The sequence below is a fragment of the Vidua macroura genome, chromosome 8, assembly GCF_024509145.1.
Source record: "Vidua macroura isolate BioBank_ID:100142 chromosome 8, ASM2450914v1, whole genome shotgun sequence".
NCBI lineage: Eukaryota > Metazoa > Chordata > Aves > Passeriformes > Viduidae > Vidua > Vidua macroura.
Genome location: NC_071578.1, coordinates 5,603,269 through 5,627,096, shown reverse-complemented (window position 1 = coordinate 5,627,096; position 23,828 = coordinate 5,603,269). Strand labels below are relative to the sequence as shown.

General features: G+C 39.5%; 1 protein-coding gene across 6 annotated transcripts; it reads right to left on the bottom strand.

Moving 5' to 3' along the window:
* Positions 1 to 20,970, bottom strand: TIAL1 (TIA1 cytotoxic granule associated RNA binding protein like 1). 6 transcript variants are annotated; one of them, XM_053984439.1, is made up of 12 exons: positions 20,754 to 20,970; positions 14,213 to 14,309; positions 10,851 to 11,000; positions 10,502 to 10,556; positions 10,104 to 10,191; positions 8,129 to 8,204; positions 6,075 to 6,183; positions 5,703 to 5,798; positions 5,534 to 5,618; positions 5,119 to 5,242; positions 4,502 to 4,641; positions 1 to 3,666 (listed from the first exon to the last, which is right to left on the bottom strand). In XM_053984439.1, exons 1-12 carry the CDS (start codon positions 20,780 to 20,782, stop codon positions 3,549 to 3,551), a joined length of 1,167 nt encoding a protein of 388 aa, XP_053840414.1. In that variant the 5' UTR covers positions 20,783 to 20,970; the 3' UTR covers positions 1 to 3,548. The 6 variants fall into 6 exon arrangements, with proteins under 6 accessions (XP_053840414.1, XP_053840415.1, XP_053840418.1 ...); XM_053984440.1 differs by having other exon boundaries at positions 10,851 to 10,949; XM_053984441.1 differs by lacking the exon at positions 1 to 3,666 and adding an exon at positions 4,902 to 4,994 and having other exon boundaries at positions 4,554 to 4,641.
* Between the last annotated feature and the right edge of the window lie 2,858 nt (positions 20,971 to 23,828).

The following is a 23,828-nucleotide window of genomic DNA, read 5'->3' as shown; positions in this document are numbered from 1 at the left end:
AACAGTGCAACAAAATCTTTTATTGCTGACCAGGAAACAGTTTCACGTGATTAAAACAAACACTTGTGCCCTTGTTCAAAAACAGTCAGATAATTAAGAAGTATCAGACACTAATAATGTCCATACAGTTTAAGTCTGCTTCCTTGTGTACAAACACAAGAAAAACAAATCACTATTTTTCTGCAAAACTAAGCCTTATTCACTGTGAGACTTTTTTGAGTGAAATGAAGGCAATGGTTCTGGTACAGTGAATCGCTTCTCATGAAGTTATCTTAGTAAGAAGAAGGTTCTGCAGGTATGTCTAAAAACTGTTAGCAAATATACACAAGGAGGCAGGATTGATGAGAAGCTACACGTAACCTTAGATTTACAGGCTTACTACTGCAACTCCGCAAAATACAAAATGATTTTGTAGGAAAATTTTTTAAATAAAACATCTTTTACATGATTCCAAGTGCATAGTTTACAAGTTCAGCCTTGTCTGCCTGTTGTCAGTTTTACAGCAAAGAGGGACAATGCTTTGACAGATGACAAATACAGGATAAGCCCTTTATCATGTTCCACTTTTATTGAACACTTTCTGCAAATGCAGATTACAACCTTGGTTTAGGTTGCACGCATCAACTTAAGCCATAATAAATCGGTATTTCTGAAATCCAAATCCTAGTGGTAAGGGTTAGGTAGTGGTCGATTTCTGTAGTTAGAGAAATTACAACAGTGTAAGTGTCACTCATAAAAGCAGTATGGTGCAAGAGGCTCTTTGGTGCCAAAAAATTGTCAGTGATGCATTTATGAATGCTACTGAGTAAAACGCAATCTAATTTACAACTCCTCCTCGCAGTGCTAGAGAGACATTAAAGGACACTGGAGACCCCCACACCTTGAGCAGTCTGCGAAGAAATATCACCATTACAGAAAAGCTGTATAAAAATCAATGACAAAAGACTTAAATCAGAAGGTATAGTCTATCTTTCATCCTGAAATACAGGTCAGGTACGGCCCAGCTCTACAGCAGGCATATTAAATAATCAGATTTAAAGTGATCTACACATTGAGACCTGAAAGATCACTGCCTTAATCTCACACCCATTTATATGGGCATTTATGTGGCAATGTACTTGCATCATCTAAATTTTCAGTAGTGCCTAAAGAACAAACTGCCTCCACTCCAGCATGCACCCAGAACAGCCATATGGCAAACCTAGACCTAGAAGGATGTAGAAACCCCAGATTTCAAGTGAAGCCTAAGAAATCCTAAAGGAACTCACAATTTGTATCTCTACTGACTTGTGACTTTTTAAACCGGCTGAGTGTAACAAAAACACAGACTTATTCGTGAGGTTTTTCCAAACGACAATGTATAGGCCGATCCTCGCGTAGATATACACATATGTACAAAATGTATAGAAAAACAAGAGTCCTGTAGGCAAGATTCCTATCTTGAGTGGAAAGACACTACATATACCATAAAGGAGAAAAGGAGATAAAGGGCCAATTCTGCCAGCACGAGCACTCGTGGTTCCACACTAACTTCAGTCATTATTGCATGCATTAGATGCCCAGAGTCACAAGTACCTCTGGTGCAGCTGAGCCAACTGACTAAACTGCTCTTCCAGTACATCTCACTCTCAACCTGATCTAAAAGTCAAGGTACTACTTCACCCATCAATAAAGGAGGAAAGAAAACCCTCATGTGATTTGCTACAGCAATAAGTGTAGTTATTTGCACAACCTGGCTGGGTTTAACACAACTGCAAATCTCCATTTCAAAACAAGACTACTCCACCTCGCAACACCTGCATGGTCAGAAACAGAAAAGAGAATATACACAGCTTCTCAGACACTCACTTAGAACTACCATCTCTAAAAACCAAATTTTCTGTTTCTTTTAAAATACAAGTTTGCTTCACCGAGCTACTACTGCAAATCCTACTCTTTCCCTTCCAACCCTGCCTGCCTCAGCATTCCAGATGACAGCTGAGGCATTTGCACCCTCTAGCTGTCACAGGGAGGACACATTACTTATATCTAACTTACATTCATTTTCAACTTCAAATTTATTGAGGCAGTTTATATCAATGTAACCATAAAATAATTCAGAAATAACCCAAGTATACCATTTAAACATCTTCATGATTTATCCATTTACACACTCAGTACACAAACAACCCAGCCTCTGTACAAGTTCATCACATGCAAACCATCCATAAAGACAAAAACTTTAATTAAAAATAAGTCACAACTCAGTGTACTGTTTCAACTGCATCTCCATTTACCAAATGGCACATTGAATATTCTCTAAAATAAGATGTTTTTAACAATCTTGTTAAAAAATTCTTGGGCAAAATATTTCTAGACTTAAAAAACATCAAGATTTTTCAAAACACTCAAGATACTATACAACTTATAATAACCTTGAAATAGGTTTACAAGGTTGTTAACCAAGGTATTTACATACCAAATAATGTAAAGCAAAAAATTTGTATTTCTAATGACAAAAAGGTGATGCATTAAAGATTTATGAAATTAAAATTAAGGCTCTTTGTTATAGTTCTTTATGTAACTTTACATAATAGCCAACTTTGGAAATGTCAGTCTTGCACATTCTTGTCAATCTACTGCATTTAAAGCAGTAGGGTATATTAAGTATTACTTTGAATAATTACATTGCTACTTCTATGTTTGAGCATGCTTTTGAAACACTGTAATTATGAAATATTTACAATGTGTAGCCTTCAAACTTTATGTAAAAGCCCAAGTATGACTGTCTGATTTGAATACAAACAACATACTTGTAAAAACACTTTTACTTCTCAAAATTAAATGTAAACTACTAGAGTTTTAACAAGCAAACCAGCTCTGAAAAGTTCCAACATGTGCCTGAATGTGGACAGTAAAAGTTATGTGAAATTTCTCAGACAGTACTGTTTTTCATTTCAGACTGAACTATTCATTGTATCAGCTGTTTTCTGTAAGCATGTAGAAAAATTAAATATCTTTTTAAAAAATTATTCCAAGTCCTACATATACTTTGAGCTATGTCCATAGGTTTCTTGAAAACTCAATACTGTCTCGCAGGTTGTAGTGATTGGTCCACAGTTTATTTCAGGATGTGTGTTCAACTAAAAGCAACTCCCTGTTTTTCAACGTCATTTCTCTTAAAAGCACAATGATATAAAACACTGAAGACAAAACAAAAAAAAACCAAAAAAAAAAAAAAAGGAATGGTAACCTCAAGATCAAATTCATTAGCCATTTCTCCTACTATATCAAAATTTGTAGTCAGAATTGTCTTTATTGACTTTATTTTTCATTTTTGTACACAAAGAAAAACATGTTCATATCCATCATGAACAAAAACTTAAAAAGGCAGAACTAGAAGACATTTGTGTCCTTCACCAAAGCAAAGCTGTGCTAAAGGTTCCAAACATTTCCATTTTTAAAATAAATATTTTCTTTTTTTTTTCATTGTCTACATTCCAGTCTTCAGAATGTCACTGGAAACTGCAGCCTATCATGAAATACACACTTTTGAACAGAGTCCCAGCTCACTGCGTTTGGTAGCTTGCCATACCATATCCAGCTTGGTTAGGTATTACAGGAGCACCTTGTCCCTGGGCAGGCTGAGCACCAAATCCACCCATCCAGGCAGCAGATGGAGATTGGCTTAAAAAGAAACAGGATGGTTAAAAAAGGTGGGGAAAAGCAACTTAAAAAAAATATAAAAACATACTTCCTACACAACTACTTGTATCAAAATAGAACAATTTCTTCTTCTTTTTAATGAGTAATTCAGGTTAAACTCTACAGCATGTGATTCCTGAAAATATCAGGAGCTTTTTAAGAACAAAGGAGAAAAAACCCCACAAACCTTGGGTACCAGTTGGATATGGCATCTGCCTCCCAAGGCATGAACACACACAGGTGGCTGGAACTCAACATCAGTGATGCAGAAATGCCCAATACCTCATGGGCATGAACACCAGTGATAGGTCTAACAGGGCTTAATATGTTTAATTGGCACCAGATAATGAAGAACTAGGCAAACAAGTTATTTCAAAATTATGTTAAAACAAAGAGTTCTTTTGAAGACTTCAATCTTCAAGAGATCCATTACTAAAAGCCCACCCAAATTCTGAAACTGCACAAGTTAAAGTGTCCGTGTGTAGTTCCTTCTCTCCCTGTAGGCAAATACCCAGGGCTCCTGGCTCAGACTCACCACCTCCAGTCAGAACCCAGAATAGATTTAGACACCAGACAAGACCATCACCCAAAACTTTTGCACACTGGGTGGTCTTTGTGCCTCTATCACACACGAGGTACAAGTCTGAGCGACTCACCCCAGTATCTGCTTGTGGCAAGCACTGAACATAAACTTTAAGCACACAGGAGCCCCCCTAAACTTTGAAACCTTGTGCAATCCTTGACCCAAATGAGCCTGAAACTTAAGCTACAGCATTCCTGGAATATTCTAATGTAAAAAAAAAATATAATTACTCACTCTACTCCAAAACCCTGTTGATTCCATGCTTGGCCGTACATTCCATACGACGGTACCTGCCACCCATTAGCCATATATTGCCCATACTGTTGTGGATTTCCATATACTTGGCTCCATTGTCCCCACTGACTGTAATCCACCTGCAGAAAGAATAATCCATTGTACTTCAGGTTCTAGAGATGGTTTATATTGCATTTGTGCTGCTGAAGGCAAAGTTTTGGCTATATCAATCAGAGAGCTAAAACAAGCAATAATGAGATCTGAAAAATAAGATGTCACTATGCCTTAATTAGATCCTTGTACTGAAAAATATATCTGTGTGTGCTTGAAACCCCAAAGACTTATTTGGTTGGACAGCCACCTAATCTGCAGTTAGCAAAACAGCAAGAATTAAAATTACCTCAAAGTTTCTCCCTATCTTGGATCATATCCAGAAGACAGTAACAGATATTCCATCAAAATCACTAGCCCAATTTGATGAACTGGAACATAACTGAGACAGAACATGGAATTTCATAAGAACTCCACCACAAAATTTAGCCATTATAACTGGGAAGTCATTACAGGTATAAACACAATTGCTTTTGTAATACAAAGAAAAGGTTAAGCACAGTTACCTGTTGGAAGTTCTTAGTCATATCAGGGGATTCTTTACCCCAATAACATTTAACAACATGTCCTTCAATTGTGGTTCCATTAACTGAAACAATAGCATGTGCTGCACTTTCATGGGTTGAAAACCTAAAAAATGTAAAAACAAACTAATATTATGTTTTACAGTACTTCCACCTGATTACTTAAAAAACAGTGACTCCATATATACAGGAAATCCAGAGAAAAACATTTGCATTCACAAATATTCATCTTCTGAGGTAAAAATGTTGGTGGCCCTTTTTACAAGTTCCAAATTATTCTATGAATATATGGTGACAGCTTTTATTGTATCAGGACAAGTTCAATCAGGTGAAATTACAGAGAAATGAAGTGTTACTACACGCACAGACCCAGAGATTTTGCTTTCTCTGTCCATACCTGACAAATGAGTAACCTTTTTCTGGAAACACCCTTATTTCCATAATCTGTCCAAATGGTGAAAAAGTCTGTCTCATAAGCTGATCTAGAACGTAAGATGTTTTTGAATTAGTAATCATCCTGGTGTCCAAAAAGTTTCAATAATAAAAAATAAGAGAATACTTCATACCTGTTAGCCCCGAGGCAATTCCTCCACAGTACACAGTACAATTTTTTGGACTTGACTGATTTACTACATCTTCAAATCTCAACTGTTTTGTATTATCTATAAAGAGAGAAGGCTGGTTTTCAGGAGTGGGCTGACAGTAGCCTAGACACTTACCTCATACACAAGCATGAATTTCACATTTAACAAACACATTATTAACAAACATTAAATATTTTATGACTATGTTGATGCAACATACCTAAAAAATCTAATCAAGATCTGGAAGGCAAGCTAATATGTGATTTAAGTAACATGATTTTGGCTTATGTTTTATTCCCCCACTGAACAGTGAAAAGACAGCAAACACAACACAGCATGACACGAAGCTCTTACTTTCTTGTGTACTTTTAGGGGCTGGTGGTTTCCTTGTTGCCCAGTTAGTTCTGATCTGGCGGCCTCCCAACCACTGGCCTCCCATGTGTACAATAGCATTTTCTGCATCCTGAAGAGATTAAAACAGAGATTGTAGCACTTCCACAAAAACCATGTACAAATCTACTCCCAAGACTTGGTTATCAGTTAATTCCACTGACAAAACCAGTAACAGTACTAAGAAGAGTATGAAATTCTGAACAATCATAGCAAGCAGACAGACATTGATCAACATGAAGGCAACTGGTTACAGAGAAGGCCCTCAGAAGTAATTTGGTAAAAACTTCCTCCCACCCATTTTCTACACAGGATAGAAGCCAACTGCAATCAAATATATACTACCTGTATACATACACGTATACACACATTTTTACACACACACATTTATACCATATACACATACACTATACAAGCATCTACATTAAAACGTTCAAAAGTTGCCAAAAAAAGTGGGAAGGTCACACAGATGCCAGGACTAATCACTGAAATAAAAACTGCTATACTGAATGTTTCTTTTGCTTCCTGCAGGTGTGCAACAGATGCTTTGTAAGTTCTCCACATGTTAAAGCCATTGTATGAATACACATGAGAATCCATGGCCCACTTTTTATCTCGAACATGAAACTGAAGACAATCTTTAAGTTCACAGTGTAAGCAGAAGGAGCTGGTAAGCAAGGGTAAGTTTGCTAACAGCTGCAAGAAGCAACGTGTGTCTCCCAATTGCTTTGGAAGAAGACAGGCAAATAGTGCTTGTTTGAAATGCTTTTCCGAGGGCACAAAGCTTAAGGAAAAAACAAAGCTTAAGGAAAAAACTGCCAAGCACAAGGGACAAAAAAAATGTGGACAAGTTAAAGGTGAGCTGCTCCCAGCTAGAATTCTCTTCTCAAACTCAGGACCTTGATCTTTCTAGGTTTTAATTATATTGAGTACTCATTTTGAAAACACATAAATACAAAAATGAAATTACAAAACATAACCAATAAGAAAAATACAATCTAAGTGATAAAACCAGACCACCAGATAATTAAACATCCCAATTGATTCAAGCATCTTTGGCTCCTAAAACATGGTGAACACATAATGAACTGACTAGGAAAGGAAATACTCTCTGATCAATCTTGCTGCTGTCCTGCTTGAGGATCACAGCTGAGACAAAAATGGAAGAGCGCCCAAGCCATAACTGATCCAGTGCAATGCAGGAGTTCCATTTTCTCTTAACTGGGTTATGCATTAAGAGCTCAGGCTGGAGTACCTGAAGACTGGGAGTATATAATCTAGCAGAATGATACATTCTGAAAAACAGGCCTTAAAGGACCAGCACAGCATAGTCACACCATAACTCTACAGGTGCAGCTGCTGTGGGAATGAACAGCAATCAGGACATGAAATTTAAGAGTACTTTTTAGTACTGTGTTTAGAATTCATCCATTAATTTTGTAGAATTAAGAGAAATTTCAAACTGGAGTTTTTATGGCTCAGTCTCAAAAGAATCCACTAACTTTAATTCCATGACTGTTACAGTTCCCCTCTGGTCACAGGAACCAAACAACTGTATGATAAGGGAAAAGGGGTACAAAGAAATAACAGCTATTCCTTGCTTTTCCAGCTGAAACACAGAACAAAGGAAGTGTAACTGGAAAAACACGCTAAGTGAAGGCATTAAATTGCAGTATCTTATGGTACTGGCAAATCTGAAGAAATTAAAACTTTTTCTCTGATTATGACAGCTCCAGGTAACTGTTACAGAACCATCAAAAGAGATCTGACATGTAGGACTTCTGACCGCACAAACAGGCTTTATGTGCCTAAAATCCTGAAACTGTGAGTTTTTCCTATGCAAAATATTTAAGGAAAATTATTCAGTTTCCCCATGTTGTCCTAAACATACATACAGCTCCTGTACATGTAAATTTGTTTCCTTGGGTGAAGTCTAATAAACAGTGAATACATAATAAACAGGCAAAACTAAAAATGGAAAATAGGAACTATTTTAAACCTGCATTGTGATTACTCACCAGTTTGTTATAAAAAGATACAAAACCATAGCCTTTTGACTTTCCAGTTGCCATATCTTTAACTACCCGTGCATCCCTGTGAAAAGAAGCACAGCTATATGAGGGTAGTATTGATAACCTGCAAAATAAAAACTAAAAGGAACCACACACACTGTATTGTGAGCATAATTTTTTCTTATAAATTCAGTTAGCCCTAAAACTACAGTCATTCCTGAACTCTCCCTATTGCTTCTTTACCTGTTAGAAAAAAGCAGTAGGACAAAAAAAATAACATGTAATAAACATGCAACCTATGCACATAACCTATACTGGCTAAAACTAGAATGTTCAAATTTGAAGTATAAGAGAAACAAAGTTTCCTTTTCTAATATTCTATTGGCTAGGGTCCTCTAAGGTTTACTGTTCTATAAATTACTGTAACAATTCTATCTAATTTACCATGCATTTTCTAAATAGTTAAATGTCTTCTGCCTAGTGATACAAAATATATGAAATATTAAAAAAATCGAAAAAGAGGAAAAAATAGGAATTAAAAGGCATACATGGCCTGTTAACAGATTTCTTTATTTTTCTTGGTCAATTCTCTACCATCATTTTGGAGTTTGGGTAGCTGTAAATTTTGAAAAATTGACATTTTCAGAAATTTAAGAAAGGAGAATAAAACTAACAACAATGCTAAGCACACCAGTACGAAAACAACAAATTTACACAGAAATTTTAGTGAGTAAGTTAAAATGATTGGAAATATAGAACTGCACTGAATATAGAATGTTAAAATGTAAATACTAAAATATGTATATATAAATAATGTATAATAAGAATAAATAGAAATGAGAAAAAATCTACAACTGAGTTCCAGTGTGCACAGTTCCTTGCAGTTAGCCTTCAAGATCCTGTCCATTCTTATGAGCAATTCTGCAAAATAACCAGAATGCTATTACTTTTAATTGTGACTTGGACTTTAGAAAAACTGCAGGTCTCAGGTATAAATATAGATTGAGAAACAGAAACCTGAATTATTCTTTTTAAATTGATTTTTAAAACAGTACTACTTACCACATTAAGAGACAAAAAGCAAAGTAAACAAAACAGCAGAGGTAAGAAATAAGATTTATGATTCATTTAAAAATATGCGTACAGAACAAGAGAAAAATAAGAATTTTGTTCTTAGAAATATATTCCTGTAAAGTAGTACAAAAACGTTCATGTGCAACTTTGATTTTTATAAAGATAAACTGATAAAACATAAACAGACATTTTTTGTAGGAGTACTCTTTAGGACATATATACTTTAGCACTCTCAAGGATTTTGTAATGTTAAATATGTTCAATTAGAACATCAGGTGATTTAGTATCACCTGAATTGTCCAAGAGAAGTTTAAAGAAACATTCTCTTAACTGGCAGAAATGTGCACATATTGCAAAGCCACCATTCTTTCATTTAAGATATTATAATTGTAATTCATCCCATTATCATCCAAAAAAACAGATTTCATTCTCATAAGTATTAGCTTTTTCCAAACATTCCCAAGTTATTAACTAGCTGCTTTATAGAATTATATTTCAATTGCCCAATTTTCCACACTGCCTATGAAATGCAGCAAAAATGCACATAAAACACACCCAGAATACAATATATACCACTTATCAAGTCACTACTCTGTACACATTCTCAACACCAAAAAATCACACTTAGAGCAGTAATTAAATTTTAATAAAAGGTTGAAGGACATTAACATATAAATTAGGTTAAAAGCACATTGCTTTCAGCAAACCAGAGCACAATTACATTATTGTATTTACATTGTGAAACACACTGAGATACAGCCCCTCTTTACTACCCACCCACCCACCACAAAGAAATGAACAGCAGAAAAATTCTCTCAATAGATAAGAAATAACATTTCAACTTAGAAACACATTTTCACTACCACATTTTCTGACTGATAATGGAAATGTTTATGATGATACTTACGATATTTTACCAAAAGGAGCAAATGCTGACTTGATGTCTTCTGTTGTTATTTCTGGACTTAAATCCCCAACGAACACATGGAAGTGATCTGAAAATAAATAATTTACTAATCAAATATTTAACTGCTATCTAAAGTTTCAACTCCTGAGAAAGTGATGCTCTGCACACAGCTCTGGGAACCAGGAACGCTCAGGATTCCATGTGAAGAGCAGCAGCAATTTAATCTGTCCACTCCGGTTTCCCCAGGTGTAAAGCAGAAACAGAAGAATTAGTTTGCAAAATTCTATTAAACACTAGATGGGAAGGAGAGAAGTTATGTTTAAATGCATTTATGATAAATTATTACCACTTTGTGAAGTATTTGTGTAGAAGTGATACTGTGGCATTACATTACTTACTGGATGTATCTTTTTTCTGGCTACTTGGTGTTGTTGCCCAGTTTACTTTGACCTCCTGAAAACAAGTATAAGATTTAGTATAAATTCACAAAATTCTTACATTTTATAAGTTCATTCAAGGGTGGGTTACAACTGTCAATGCTTAAAAATCATCATTTAATATAAAACACCATCATAAATAGAACATCACAATGAATACATTTCCTAAATAAGACTTACTTTTTATATCAATACTTTAAAAATTATTCTATCAATATTTAATCTTGGTAAAGCATCTTCAACAGTTTTACTAACATTTTCACACAAATCTATATTCTTTAAATCTAAGATTACCATGTGAGTGACTTACCTTTCCCAAAATTTTTCTCCCATTCATAGCAGCTAATGCAGCAGCTGCATCTCTGTGTTCATAAAATTCCACAAAGCAATAAGGGTCATTGCTTGTATGCTGCAAAACAGAAAATCCAACAGAAGAGTTGACCCTTCTGCTATCGGGTTGCTGAGAAGAAAATCCAGGAAAATATATTACTTACAGCTAGAAACTTTCAGAATGATTTGCATCAGATTTATGAAATAGCCTTTGACATTAAAGTTAAATGCAAGAATTCTTCTGATGGATTTTTTATTAAAGGTCTAGCAGTTTCTGAAGGATAGCTTGTTTTGAACGAGGACTGAAGTTTACTGAACTAAAAATAACTGATCAGAAAAGTGATCTGCAAACTGGATGGAAAGGGGGGGAAAGGGGAAGAATGGAGAGAAGAACAAACTGCCTCATGCATATACTCGAAGCTAGGAAGGCTTATTCCCCAGACACATTTTCACCAATTTTCTCTTGCCCTACTTAAGAAGTCTTTCCATTTATTTGACTGAAAACCACCAGCAGGCAGCAACCTGGAACCTGCACAGTGTCAGTCTCAAGTGAAAAATGCCATACCAAACAACTGGGAAACAACCTTTTAAAAGAACTCAAAATAGTTTGACTGAGGGAAAAGGATATTAATCAATTGACTGTTAACTCTGTTAACCTTGAGTACAACCTGTTTTTGTAGGATGGCCTATCAAATCACCTTTAAAAATACTCACTGACAGAGGTCACTGAAGTAATACATGTACCAGAGTATAAAGTGCAAAGAACAGAAGAGTTTTTTGAAAAGCTGATCAAGTGAAAAGGATGTCGAGAATGCTAACATGAACACTGGATTTGATATATCTCCAAGATGTAATGAGTACAAAAACTCTAACCAAAACATTTCCATTAACCATTCAGCACGTGCATGGACCAAACTATGATAAACACTAATATTACCCTAAACAAGTTATTTCTCACATGGATAGGGGTCTAGCAGAGGAACTGTTCTGGCCTCAGTATTCTCACTATCAACCTCCCCCAGTACAGGTAGAACATAGCTGTAACACAAGCTAAGAGAAGACTTTTCCAGCATTCCTACTTAACTTCTGACAACCCATACACACTTACACTGATGAACAGATCCAGTCCTTCCCCCTAAAACTGGATTGTACAGCTTAAACATAGCTCTGTCTACTTCTGAAGCTGTGAAGATACAACAGTTGAACAGATCATAAGGCCTTTATACACCTACAATGTCCATGGAATCTGAAGTCATCCTCCTGAACACTGTCAGTATTTGGGGCCTCTAACTGATGCACAATGAACAGATAAGAAAATGCACCTGAGATCACAAAAAAAGTTTCAGTCACAAAGTTCTCTATAAGCACACTCACCTCAGATGCCCCAAAAAAGAAAGCCTTAATTCACTCCTTCTCCCACACTACTTTGGGAAACCCATTTAAGGCTTCTTTAGGAAATTTGGTGCAGTTTATGCTTCAGCTGAAGTACAGCCTTACTTTTACATTGTAGGGAGGTCTTCTTTAGCACTGAGAACTTATCTGAACAGGAGAAGAATCTCCTTTGCAGACAGTCAGATCTTTAGGTGTTCAAACTATCTACAAATATTGTGCCAGCACCCTGAGTATTATATACCCCCAAAAGAAATACCTGAAATTTTTCAACACTTGATATGTTCATGTCATATACTCTACAAAAGAAAAAGAATGACTTGATACACCTGGCTAAAATGGAAAAATCCCAGTTTTTTTCTTACAATGGTAAGAACCACCTAACCATGATAGAGTTCCTAGGACAGGTTTACCACACACTGTAGAAGGACAGACACCATGGACAGGTCCTGTGACAGCTGCAGGCCAGTGCCAGTCTAGAATCCATCCTGTACTCCTGTGACTGCTTATTGGCAGGTGCTGAGGTCAGCCCAGTGCAGTCACCTCTGTGTGACTGAATACAGCTGCCAGCAGTTTTTGTTTATCTACTTGTTCCATGAAGATGTCTCACTTATGGAAAGATCTTAAAACCACAAAGTCTTAACCAAGGTAAAAAATGTTGGAATTTCTCATCTAATTCCTCAAGAAACCAAACTGTGCTAACAGCTCTCACCCAGCCAAAGGTGGGAGCAGCAGCACCTGCTGTCTGTAGAGCACATGACAATCAAAAGTGTTTCTTCAGAGAAGAACTAACAACTGTGATCTGTCAGCCTTCTGTTACTTTTCTCCAATAAACTTAAAGCAAATCCAGCAGAGAAAAGTGTCACATGGGAAATTATTAGTCCAGACAAAGATGAGAGTGATTAAACAAGCAGCAAGTTGATGATAAGCTAAAAACAAAGGAACAAACAAGCTGTGTGACACACTGAAAGGAAAAGAAGCCCACAGGGGAGTTTCTGGTAGCGCTCTTAAAGAAGTCTGGTCACAAGACTTGCCTTTTAATACTTTCATTAACAATCTTGACAAAAAACTAATGTAACTGTCCTCAAGAAATCTGTAATTACAAGTTAGTAAGAAGCATAAGATGTAGTAAAAAGTATGAAGAGAATACAGAAAACAGAGATGAAGGACCAAAGCTTAAACCTGGCAGAAGCTCAGATTAGTCCCTGCCTGCTCAAAGCTTACCAGTTACAAATGTAGAAGGAAGGAAAAATACCAGGGAGAGAGAAGTTTTGTAGGATGTGTCAAAAAGCTCACAGAAATGGCTGCCAACTGTAAAGGTACCAGAGTATTTACAATGGAGATAAGAAAGCATTAATACTTACCAACACTCTGTGCAAAAGACTTTATCTGGAATTCTATGGAAATTTTGTCACTTTGTTTCAAGGAAAAATTAATTTAAGAACAGACAGGTGCTGACAAGAACTATTTGTAATGGTGCAGACAAGAGGTATTTGAACTAATGCAGAAAAAGCTGAGGAAGAGTCAAACTTATTTTGAAGGATTTCTTACTTGTCATCCATAGAAAAGAACCATTCATTCAAGAGGGACAAGAATTACTGAGGCTCATGTTCAAATAAAGTAAAAAATGTACCGAATAGCCATGAATTACACTTGACATAAGGTTTCTGACCAACAGAACAATGTGATTCTGCAAAGAGGGGGTAACAATCTTTTAAATAAAGTGGAAACTCATCACCAGGTGATAAAAGGTATGTCAAGGCTACAGGCAAAAGTATAGGATTGCACACACCAGGTCTCCCCTGCAAAGAGTTATCCCCAAAGCCAAACACAATCAACCCAAAGAAACCCGCTGCCAGTAATGTCAAAAGAAGCCCTCAACTTCATTTGTTTTAGAGAACTTAGGATAAAGTTACACTATATATGCCACCCCCCAGATGTGGAAGGCCTTACCTCTGTTATCATTTTACAGCTTTTGCATGGTCCAATCTGGCTGAATAACTGAAGTATGAGAACCTCAGTCACATCTCTGGAGAGGTTTCCTACATAGCTACACAAGGAAACAAAAAACGAAGATTTTAAACCAGAAATTGTCATCTTTTAAAATGTAATCATGGTTTTAAAAACTTAAACAACTATAAAGACTCACCCTTTAAAACATCTCAAGTATTTTAAAGACAATATTTAGTAATTATTTCATAGTTTTAATGCAGTACTCGTGTGGTTTCTAAATTATAATGTTGGCCACACAACTGAGAAGTGAAGCTCGATGCAGACAGTGCTGGATACCAAGACCTTGTGCCAATCATTTCCTTGGCACAGAGATGTCAAAAGCATGAAGAACATTGCTCAAGAATGTTGTGCAGAACAAGCAACCAACTGGGCAATGATATTTTAAGTTTCACTTCCCACTGAGTAGCTCAACAAGAATACTTCTGAATTTGGGTACAAACACACATCTAACTTCCATGAGCTCAGGAGCAGCTCTCAGACAAGTTGTGCCGCCTTGCAATCAACCAACTCAACTTTTCTGTTTTCCTGAACATTTGGAAAGCCAGCCCACTCACCAACAGACAAGGCAATTTATGCAGTATTCTGCCACAGGAATGCACTATAGAGCATCTATCTCAACAGCTCCCACCTTTGTAATAGTTCCCAAAATTCTGGCAGTGTTATTTTAACATCACTCAGACTTCTTGATTTTTGTTAGTTTGTAAATCTTGAGAAATAATTCCAAGTTTTGAAATACCTATCAAGTTTAGATAAGAGTCCTAGATTTAGCAGGTCATGATAATGGCTGAGAAAGTCATAAATACAAAACTAAATTCTTTTTAACAATGTGGCTAATTTGTAATCAAATTGTAAACAAAATGATCAGTTAAGAGCAAGGCTTGTCACAGTAACAGATGTCAAAAGCCATCAGCAGAGGGACATTCATCACCTTTACAAACAAGCCTGTCAAGGCATAAAGAATTCAAGTGCAACCAAGAAGATGAGCAGAACCTTCTGTGATTTAGATGTTGAAACAATATACATGTTACTCATTTCCCTCTGGTCAGTTACAGAACGTCATAAAACTGCAAACTAAAGTCAGCCTGACCTGTTAATACAGTGAACATAAATGTGAACAAGCCTTTCTTATTGCTCACAGACAAATTTGAATTAACTAAAGGTGTGCTCTGAAATTGCTCTGAGAGGCACCCCTTGAAAATTTTTCAAAAGCAAATTGTGTTTGACAGCTGGACTTTCATCTGGACCAGCAAAATTAAAACGGACACTATTTGTTTTCATCAGAACACCACACAATGTTATCAACAGATGTTTGTTTACGTTGTTCTTTCAGCAACTATGAGGCAATTCTGCACTTTCTCAGCAGGACTTCAATGCTACAAGATCCAGAGTGACTTTCTGAAGTACCACCTGAATATAGAACATCCACTAAAATCTTTCAGGTACTCATTAGTTTCTTATTAAATATGTATGAATTAACACAAATCATTAACAGAAACCTGCATTGTTATGAAGCTTTTCAGTAGAGAAGTTAAAAACTGCAGAACTCTAAGACCCCTTACAGGACAAATTGTCCATCTCACTGACTTTTCAGTTCTACCCTGAAAACTTAGTAGTTAAACATTTATCCATACCTTCTTTCTGAAATATTAACTAAATTTTTGTTAATCATTCACCAAGAATAAATTGTAAATCACTAATAGCTTTCAGTGGAAATATTAACCTGAGAAGATACTACTAAAATCAGATGGGAAATGGATATCCCAGTAGGAATTCCAACATAAAGGGTCAGTTTATTGCTAGTTCTGGTTTCCTATGTATGCTGCAGAACAGTATTCATTAATACTGAGCCTTCACAGTACACTGATACAGTAACACTGATATGAAATTAACACATTATTTCTACTGCAAATCAGATACAGTAAGGAATACAGTTAACACTAACAAAAAACAAAACAAGTATCATCCTCTTCTGCATAATATCAACATGTATTTGGAAAACACAAGTCTGAAAATCAAGCTGGAGAATCCTCTTGGTCTGACAAAAATTTAAAAAAGAAAAAAAGGCCAAGGAAAGCCATTCCTCAGCAATCGATTCAACTAAGGTAAGAAAAGTTACACTAACTGCTAGAATATTTAAGATATACTAAGTGGTTTTTTTTTGATACCACCATGCATCATAAACCTTAGCTATGAAACAAGCTGCCTTTTCATAAAAATCAGCACCACCTTGACTGCTGGATTCAGACGGGATGTGAAATCCTACTGGTCCATTAATTCCCTAAATGTATCTGATAAATACTGCCTTGGTGCACAATATTACCATTAGTCAGAGGCATTCCCGCCCTTCCCAAGTTGCTAAAACTCAAACTTCAGTAATGCACTCACTGAGAATACTGCACAGTAAAGGTTCATGTAGCAAGGACAACACTCAGAGACCCAAATCTCTCAATCACTCAATGGAAATACAAATCTCTACAAATTTGAAACAATATGCTAAAAAGTAAGACTTGATGGTTACTTTCATGTCTTTAGCAGACTGCAATAACATCACCTCCTTCAGGAGAGTTAAAGAGGACTTTAATAAAAACATACAAACAAACATCTTCGTGTCAATGTCTGAGTACTACAGAACTAAAGAAATCAATGTATTCACCACATTAGGAGCAGACACCTTACCTTTCTGGAAACACAAAACTTGGCTCAGCTGATGCTAATCACTACTCATGGCCAGCCTAAGGTCAGCTTTCCCCTTTCTAGCTCCATTTCCATGTGATGTAACACAACAGCAGCTTCTATTCTACTTCATGAAATCAAAACTTTCACAAACATACCCCAAAAAACCAGAAGACTCCTAACATGCTATTGCACTGTATTTCAATCTTTTTTGAGTGATACATTCTAGAGGAAATGTTATGCAAACTTATTAAAAATTATAAAACCCAGCAATGCAGAAGCACTTACTAAACTCTTAAAGGTGGTCTTGGATGATGTGACAGGGCAGCAAAAGTTGTGGCTTTTTGCACACAGGCAATAGTGTTTGCTCCCTTCTGCAAGTCTGAAGCATTTAAACACCAATTAATAAGCAGCTACCAAAAAAAAAAAAAAACCACCAACAACCTGTAGACAGATAGAAGTCCTGACATACATTTTTATCTATTACACTCCTGAATGCTGCTGACAACACAAAGAATAACAAACTACTTGAAATTCAGAGATGTTGTAGAACTATCTAAGAAACACAAGAGGCACGCATCAGTCCATAATGAGTTTTGGAACTCAACTCTTTGGCTTGAGCAGCAAAACTCTCTTTTTGAAGGTAAACAGGTTTGTGTTACATCCTAGGCAGGGAAGTAAGAAAGGGGCACTTACAGCCACTACTTTGAGGTACGCAAAACTCCTTTACACTCCTTTTTGGAGGAAAGATAGTAAATCTGATTTCTCTCTCACACAGTCAACACGCAAGAAATGGCAGTTTCCATATTTAAAAGAGGAAATTATGATAAGCAATAAGGTAACTGATGTGGTCAAGAGCCCATGGAAACTCTAGCAACTCTGCCTAGTGCTTGTGAGCTACTGGAAATAAAATGATACCAAGAACAATCCACTCTGTAGCCTCCTCCAGGAGACAACATTCCTGCACAAGAGCTGAACTGAAAGGAAGTTCAAGAGAAGTGAATCTGGGTGAAGCTTTACTCCTGCACCTTATCCACATTCCAGACCTGGAATACAGCATGGCAAGGCTGATGAGGTAACAGCTATAGTCATGCAGTGACTTCAGAGCAGTCACTGAACACCTACAAACCACACAAAATATTTCTAAAAACTTGAACAAGAATATACAACTTTGCAATTTTTCTGGCTGCCTGTGGGAGCTGATAACATTAGCAGCACATCAGGTTTCTGATAGTTTAGTTTTCACTTTAAAGTAGAAGCAGGACTTTGATACAGCCTGTGAAATCTAACAGTACTCACAGAGAACAGAGCTTTCAAGTGTTCTACTAAAACAAAGAACAACAACAAAAAAAAATCAGAAGCTCACAGCTCATTTTAGGACCAGCTAAAAAAATTACATGTGACAAATCATGCAGAAAGGCCCCCATTCCTGGAAAGATTTTTGGCAGAAAGTATCTAAGGTTATTCTCCACATTTCTATAAAGTTAAGAAATATAAGAAAGAAAAATGCAAACGGTGTCAGTTTTCTATATTAAGCCTCAGAAAATATTCTGAATTCTTAGAGGTTTATGACTGACCTATCATGACTGGAATAAACACAACAGCCCTGTAAGTACTGCAAATTGAAACAATCCTTATTGCTGAGCTGGTTAAGATGGGCATAAATGTTGAGTGAACAGTGGTAAGGTAGGTTTTGCTTTTTATAAGTAAAAAAAAAGAAAAAAGGCTTGCAACTGTTAAAAAAGAAAATTCCTTCCTAATTTACAGATTTTGGATTTCATTTATTCCTTCAGGAGTGAAAAACTGAGACATTCATAAAGTTCTGCTTACACCATCAATCAAGTGCTTTTGCACATGGTCAAATAGCTACTGAAACAATTTGTTCTTCACTTTCTCCCCCCTCTCCCTCCCCAAATAAACCAAACAATGAAAACTTAGAAGTTCAACTAACAATATTTTTATTTGTTGTTCCTGGAGGACAGTGAGTTTTATTCATGAGATCACAACTGCTCTATATGAAAAGCAGTGCTCAGGATAATAATCTTTAAAACATGCCTTGTTATTCTAAATTTAAAGATATTTCAGATTAAAAGTACGAATAAGAAAGTAAAATGTAAAAAATGCTACAGCAAAATTTTTGTCTTCCATGCAAAAAGCCTACAGATAATTACAGGAAAGTAACCCTCTGTGATTGTGGTTACTACAGAACTACTAGGAAATTAATGTGCATGCTGTTTATTAGTTTAACAAATGAAACAGTCACACGTGTGCAATAAACCATTTGGGGCAGCGGCAGAAATGCTAGTTCAGACATCTTAGTACAAATTTATTTTTTTCTTATTAGTAACTAAGTGGGTTAAGTCAGGTCCTTGATGGATGTGTTCCTGGGTAGGACCTATGGCCAATGTGGTATCCAAACTTGTTAGCACTAAAAAAACATCTTAAAACTTAGTGGGAATATAGCAGTTCTGAAAAAAGAAATAAAAAGAGCCAATAATGAAGAAAGGAGCCTTGAAAATAAAACACTGTGTGACTCTGCTCTTTTCCCTCCTCCTACCCTAAATCAAGACTCAAAGCTAGTTCTGCTCTGAGGGCCAAGCAAACTCATTTGGGTAATCAACACAAAAAGCATTTCAGATCTGCTTACTTAAACTATGCACCTCAGGGAGCAAGGACTAAGTACTTATACTACACTATAAACGACTTTAAAGAACTTTTGCAGACCTAGAAAGGAGAAGAAACAAATTGCCTTGAGAAGCCTTAAATGCCAAGTCATCATTTTGGTAGTGAGAACAGTATGATGAGACATTTTACTCTGTTTCAGTAGTTTCTTTACAGTGGCTTTCAGTCCCGACTATCTCGGAGAGTTTTTCTGAAGGCTACTGTCCTGAAAGCTAAATAGACAAAGATTTCATTTGCACTGTCCTGAGCTGTGTTTGTCATCTGGGCAGCCCGAGCATGAGCCTGCCTTTCTTCCAGGGACAGCCCGAACGCTGCACCGCTCACAGAGCCCGAAACACCCTCTGGCAGCTGCTCTGCAAATCTGGGACCTGGTTAAAATCAGCAGCAGCACAAAATCCCTGCTCTCAAGTGCCCAACCACAAGCGCGAGCCTCCCTCGTTTAAGCCAACAGGACAAAGAAAATTCACCAAAACCACATCTGCAAAGATGAAAAGAACTCTACAGCAACCCCAAAATGCTCAAATTTGTATTTTCAAACAGTAAACGGATGACAGCCACCAAGTGACCAAAGAGCGCGGAGAGACACGGCCAGCACACAGTTATTTCTTTCTGCTGGGCCCGATACCCTGTTATTGAACCACAGCGTGACACGCTGGAGGGAAAAGCGATCCCTCCCGCTTTCCCGGCGCTCCCCATCCCACCCACCGCCGGCAGAGCACAAAGAACTTTCCCAGCGCCGGGACCGCCGTGCAGGGGGGGGCCCGGGGGCGGCCTCTGCCCCCCGGGGAAGGCTTGGGACCCCCGCGGGCACCTCCAAACCTCCGGGGACGGGCCCCGGAGGCTCCGGGGATGGACCCCGTTACACGCCGGGTCCAGCTGCGGCTCGCCCCGTGTTTTCCTTGGATCGGTGCAGCGCCGTCTCCGTGCGGGCCGCCGCGCTCCCCTCCCGCTCCCCCTGCCCGGACCCCGCTCCCGGCCCTGCCGCACACGCTCCGTCCCGGCTCAGCCCCCTCCGCTCCCCCGGCACCCCTCGAGGCCCCGGCCCCGCTCCCCGGGAGCGTATCCCTGCCCCCGCCCCGCTCCGCCCCGGGCCCGCTGCCCACCCCGCCGCCCCCTCCCCACTCACAGGGTCCTCGGCTGCCCGTCGTCTTCCATGATGGTGGGCGAGCGCCGCTCTCCGCAGCCGCGCCCGGGGGCAGCGCCGGAGGGGCTCGGCGGCGCACGGAGGCGAAGGGAAGGTGAGGAGGGTGCGGGCGGCCCCGGCTCCCCCGCTCCGCGTCGCCCCCGCGCCAGGTCCCGCGGCCGCAGAGCCCGAGCGGGAGAGGGAAGCGGCACCACAAAATGGCGGCCGCCACCAGACGCTCAGGAAGCCGCGCTCCGCGCAGGCGCCGCCCCGCGCGCTCCCGGACCCGCTTCTCCTTCCAGGCCCCGCGGGGCGCGACGGGGATCGTAGGCACGGCCGGGCACCGCGCGGCGGGGCCCCGCAAGCTACTGGGAGTTGTAGTTCGTCTGGCCGTGCACAGAACGGCGGCACCGCAAGGGGAGAACTACAATTCCCGGCATGCCCGGCGGCAGAGGCGCCGCGGGGGCGCGCCAGGGCTGCCGCGATTGGCCGCCGGCAGCCCGGGAAGATTCGCTTCGTCCCGGTCCCGGTGCCGGTGCCGGTCCCGGTCCGAATCCCAGCTCCAGCCCCGGCCCCACGGAGCGGGACGGGGGTGCCAAGGCTGCGCTGGAGCGCGGTGTCACCGTGCGCGGAGGACAAACGCCGCGAGCCGCTGTGCCCCGAGGCTCATCCCGGCCATTCCGCACGGCCTGCGCCGGGCGGGCGCGGCCGGCTCCCGCCGGGCCGCGTCACTGCGGGCAGCGTCAGCCTCTGCAGGGGGCTGGCCAGGCTGCGGGGGCTCGGGGCAAGCTGCCCCGTGTGCGGCAGGGGGTTGGGACCAGGTGGTTTTTTAAGGTCCCTTCCAGCCCAAAGCGCTCTGATGCCGCGATTCCCAATAATTCCGATTTAATGTGCCACATACGTGTGTGTGCCACCACAGCCTGGCTGTGCAGGAGCACCGTCTCAGTTCATTGGGAAGATGAAGAGATGTGCGATGCTTAGGGGGCCCACCGAGAGAGCCAAGTTAGGAATTGTCAGTGGGGAATGGATCAGGATAGCTCTGCACAGGCAGAGGATGAGCATCCTCCCATGCAGCTCCTGCAGGGATAATCACAGCACTCTCATTGTGGAAAAAAATCCATTTGTACACATACTGAATATTCAAGTACTCTTAAATCCCCCCCCCCCTCCAAAATAGTAATATCACAGAGAAAACTGCATATATAGTTATCAAAGTCGATATTTTCGTGCCTGCTGCTCTCACAGTAGTGTTTTCCTCTCTTTAATTCAAATGCAAGACTGTTGCCAGGCACACATTTGTGGTAGAAGTTTTTCTAGCACATGGATGCAGACAGAGGTGGCTTAAGTAACTCTTAAAAATGTATTAAAACCAAAGCAGTTTGGAGGTGTAAGGAATTAGTGGAGTACTCTAAGCATGGAATTTGAATAGCCAGAGATCTGCAGGTAAGGAATCTCCGTGTCCAGCAGGCATCAAAGGCTTTTTTGTTTATTTCACACATTTGGTCTACAGGCAGTAAATGCCAGGAATTCTCGGAGTGTTGTGACATTTTCCAGTGCCTGCAGCTCCAGGAGATGATGCAGCAGGACTGGTGTGAGACAGAATGGAGTCGTGGCACCCAGCACTGACCAGCACTGCCTGAACTGCCAAGTCCCTGGCAATGTGTTTTTGTCTAATGCACCAATAAGAAAAAAAATAAACTTGTTTCAGTTTCAGAGATACTCAAGGTCCCTGCAAAAAGTGGGTATAAATATATAAATTGCTTTATAAAGATAAAGCAATTCTACACTGACTGAGTCTTCTCCAAGCATGTACTGAGGGTAAAATTTTTCTACTGGGTTTAGGATTTGCAGTATCCAGAGTGTTGGATAGCACTGATCTCAGGAAAAATTCTCTGAGGGAAAAAAACTCCATTGTGCAACTATGTTTTCCCATTAACAAGTGCCTCTTTTGAGATTTGTTAACGAGGGGATCAGACCCAGCCAACATGAGATTAGGAAAAGGCAAAACCACTTTCTCCTTCTGTGAGAGGGAGACCCACGTGGTGGATGAGGAAAGACTGTGGACGTGTCTGTCTGGACTTTAGGAAAGAGTTTAACACCATTTTCCACAGCATCCTCCTGGAGAAACTGGCTGTCCATGGCTTGGACAGGGGCTCTGTTTGGTGGGTAAAAATCTGTCTGGATGGCTGAGCCCAGAGAGTTGCCCAGTTGCTACAACAGCATTATAGTTTTCACTGGGTATCGACTCCAGCAAAGGAATTGTTTTGGATTTGCCTCTTGATTTATCTCTGTCAGAGCAGCCAATCTGCTGGGAATTGTTAGCCTGCATACCTTATTCTTAATTCCAAGTCTGGCAGCTCTGCTGTGGCAGTAAAATCTTGCAGAGATGGTTTGCTGGCTGGTCTTCACCTCAGCTCTAAAATCAAAGCTCTTCTAATTTTTTTTTTTTTCCCTACAGATCCCACATTTTACAGATTTATGAAGAAAATCAAGACACAAGAAAGGTTTGAGTTCTTAATCCCTACCTCAGGATACTGTAGGTCCACCTGGGAGGTAGCACGAGCAGTGTGGAATTAGGAGCAGGGAGGCAGAAGGCAGTGCTGCCTCTGGCACTGCTGCTTCCCCAGAAGGGAGGAGGAAGGGATGGGCAGGAGAAGATCTGGGAGAGCATCTTTGAGGAGCTGTTCTCACCCAGCAGAGACACTGCAGGATGTGGGACACTGAGGTCAGAGCCCTGATGGGAAGCAGCCACAAGGAAACTAGACTTAAATACATTTTCTTGTTCTTCATCATCTTTACTTCAATAGCAAGAGGGTTAGTCTTGATATCCAGCCTTTTAAATCTAATTACTTTGATTTTTTTCTTTCTTTACAGATCAAATTATCCTTCTGAAGAATAGCAGGTGCGGTGAGACTTAAAATAACTCTTCAAATATGGACAATTTCAGATGTGTAACAGAAATACCTGGGGCAAAATTTGGAGATCTTCTCACAGCTGCTACCCAGCCCTTGGTCAGACTGGTCAGATTCCTGTGAGCTAACTGGGAAGTAGCACAGAATTATGGAGTACAACCAGGAA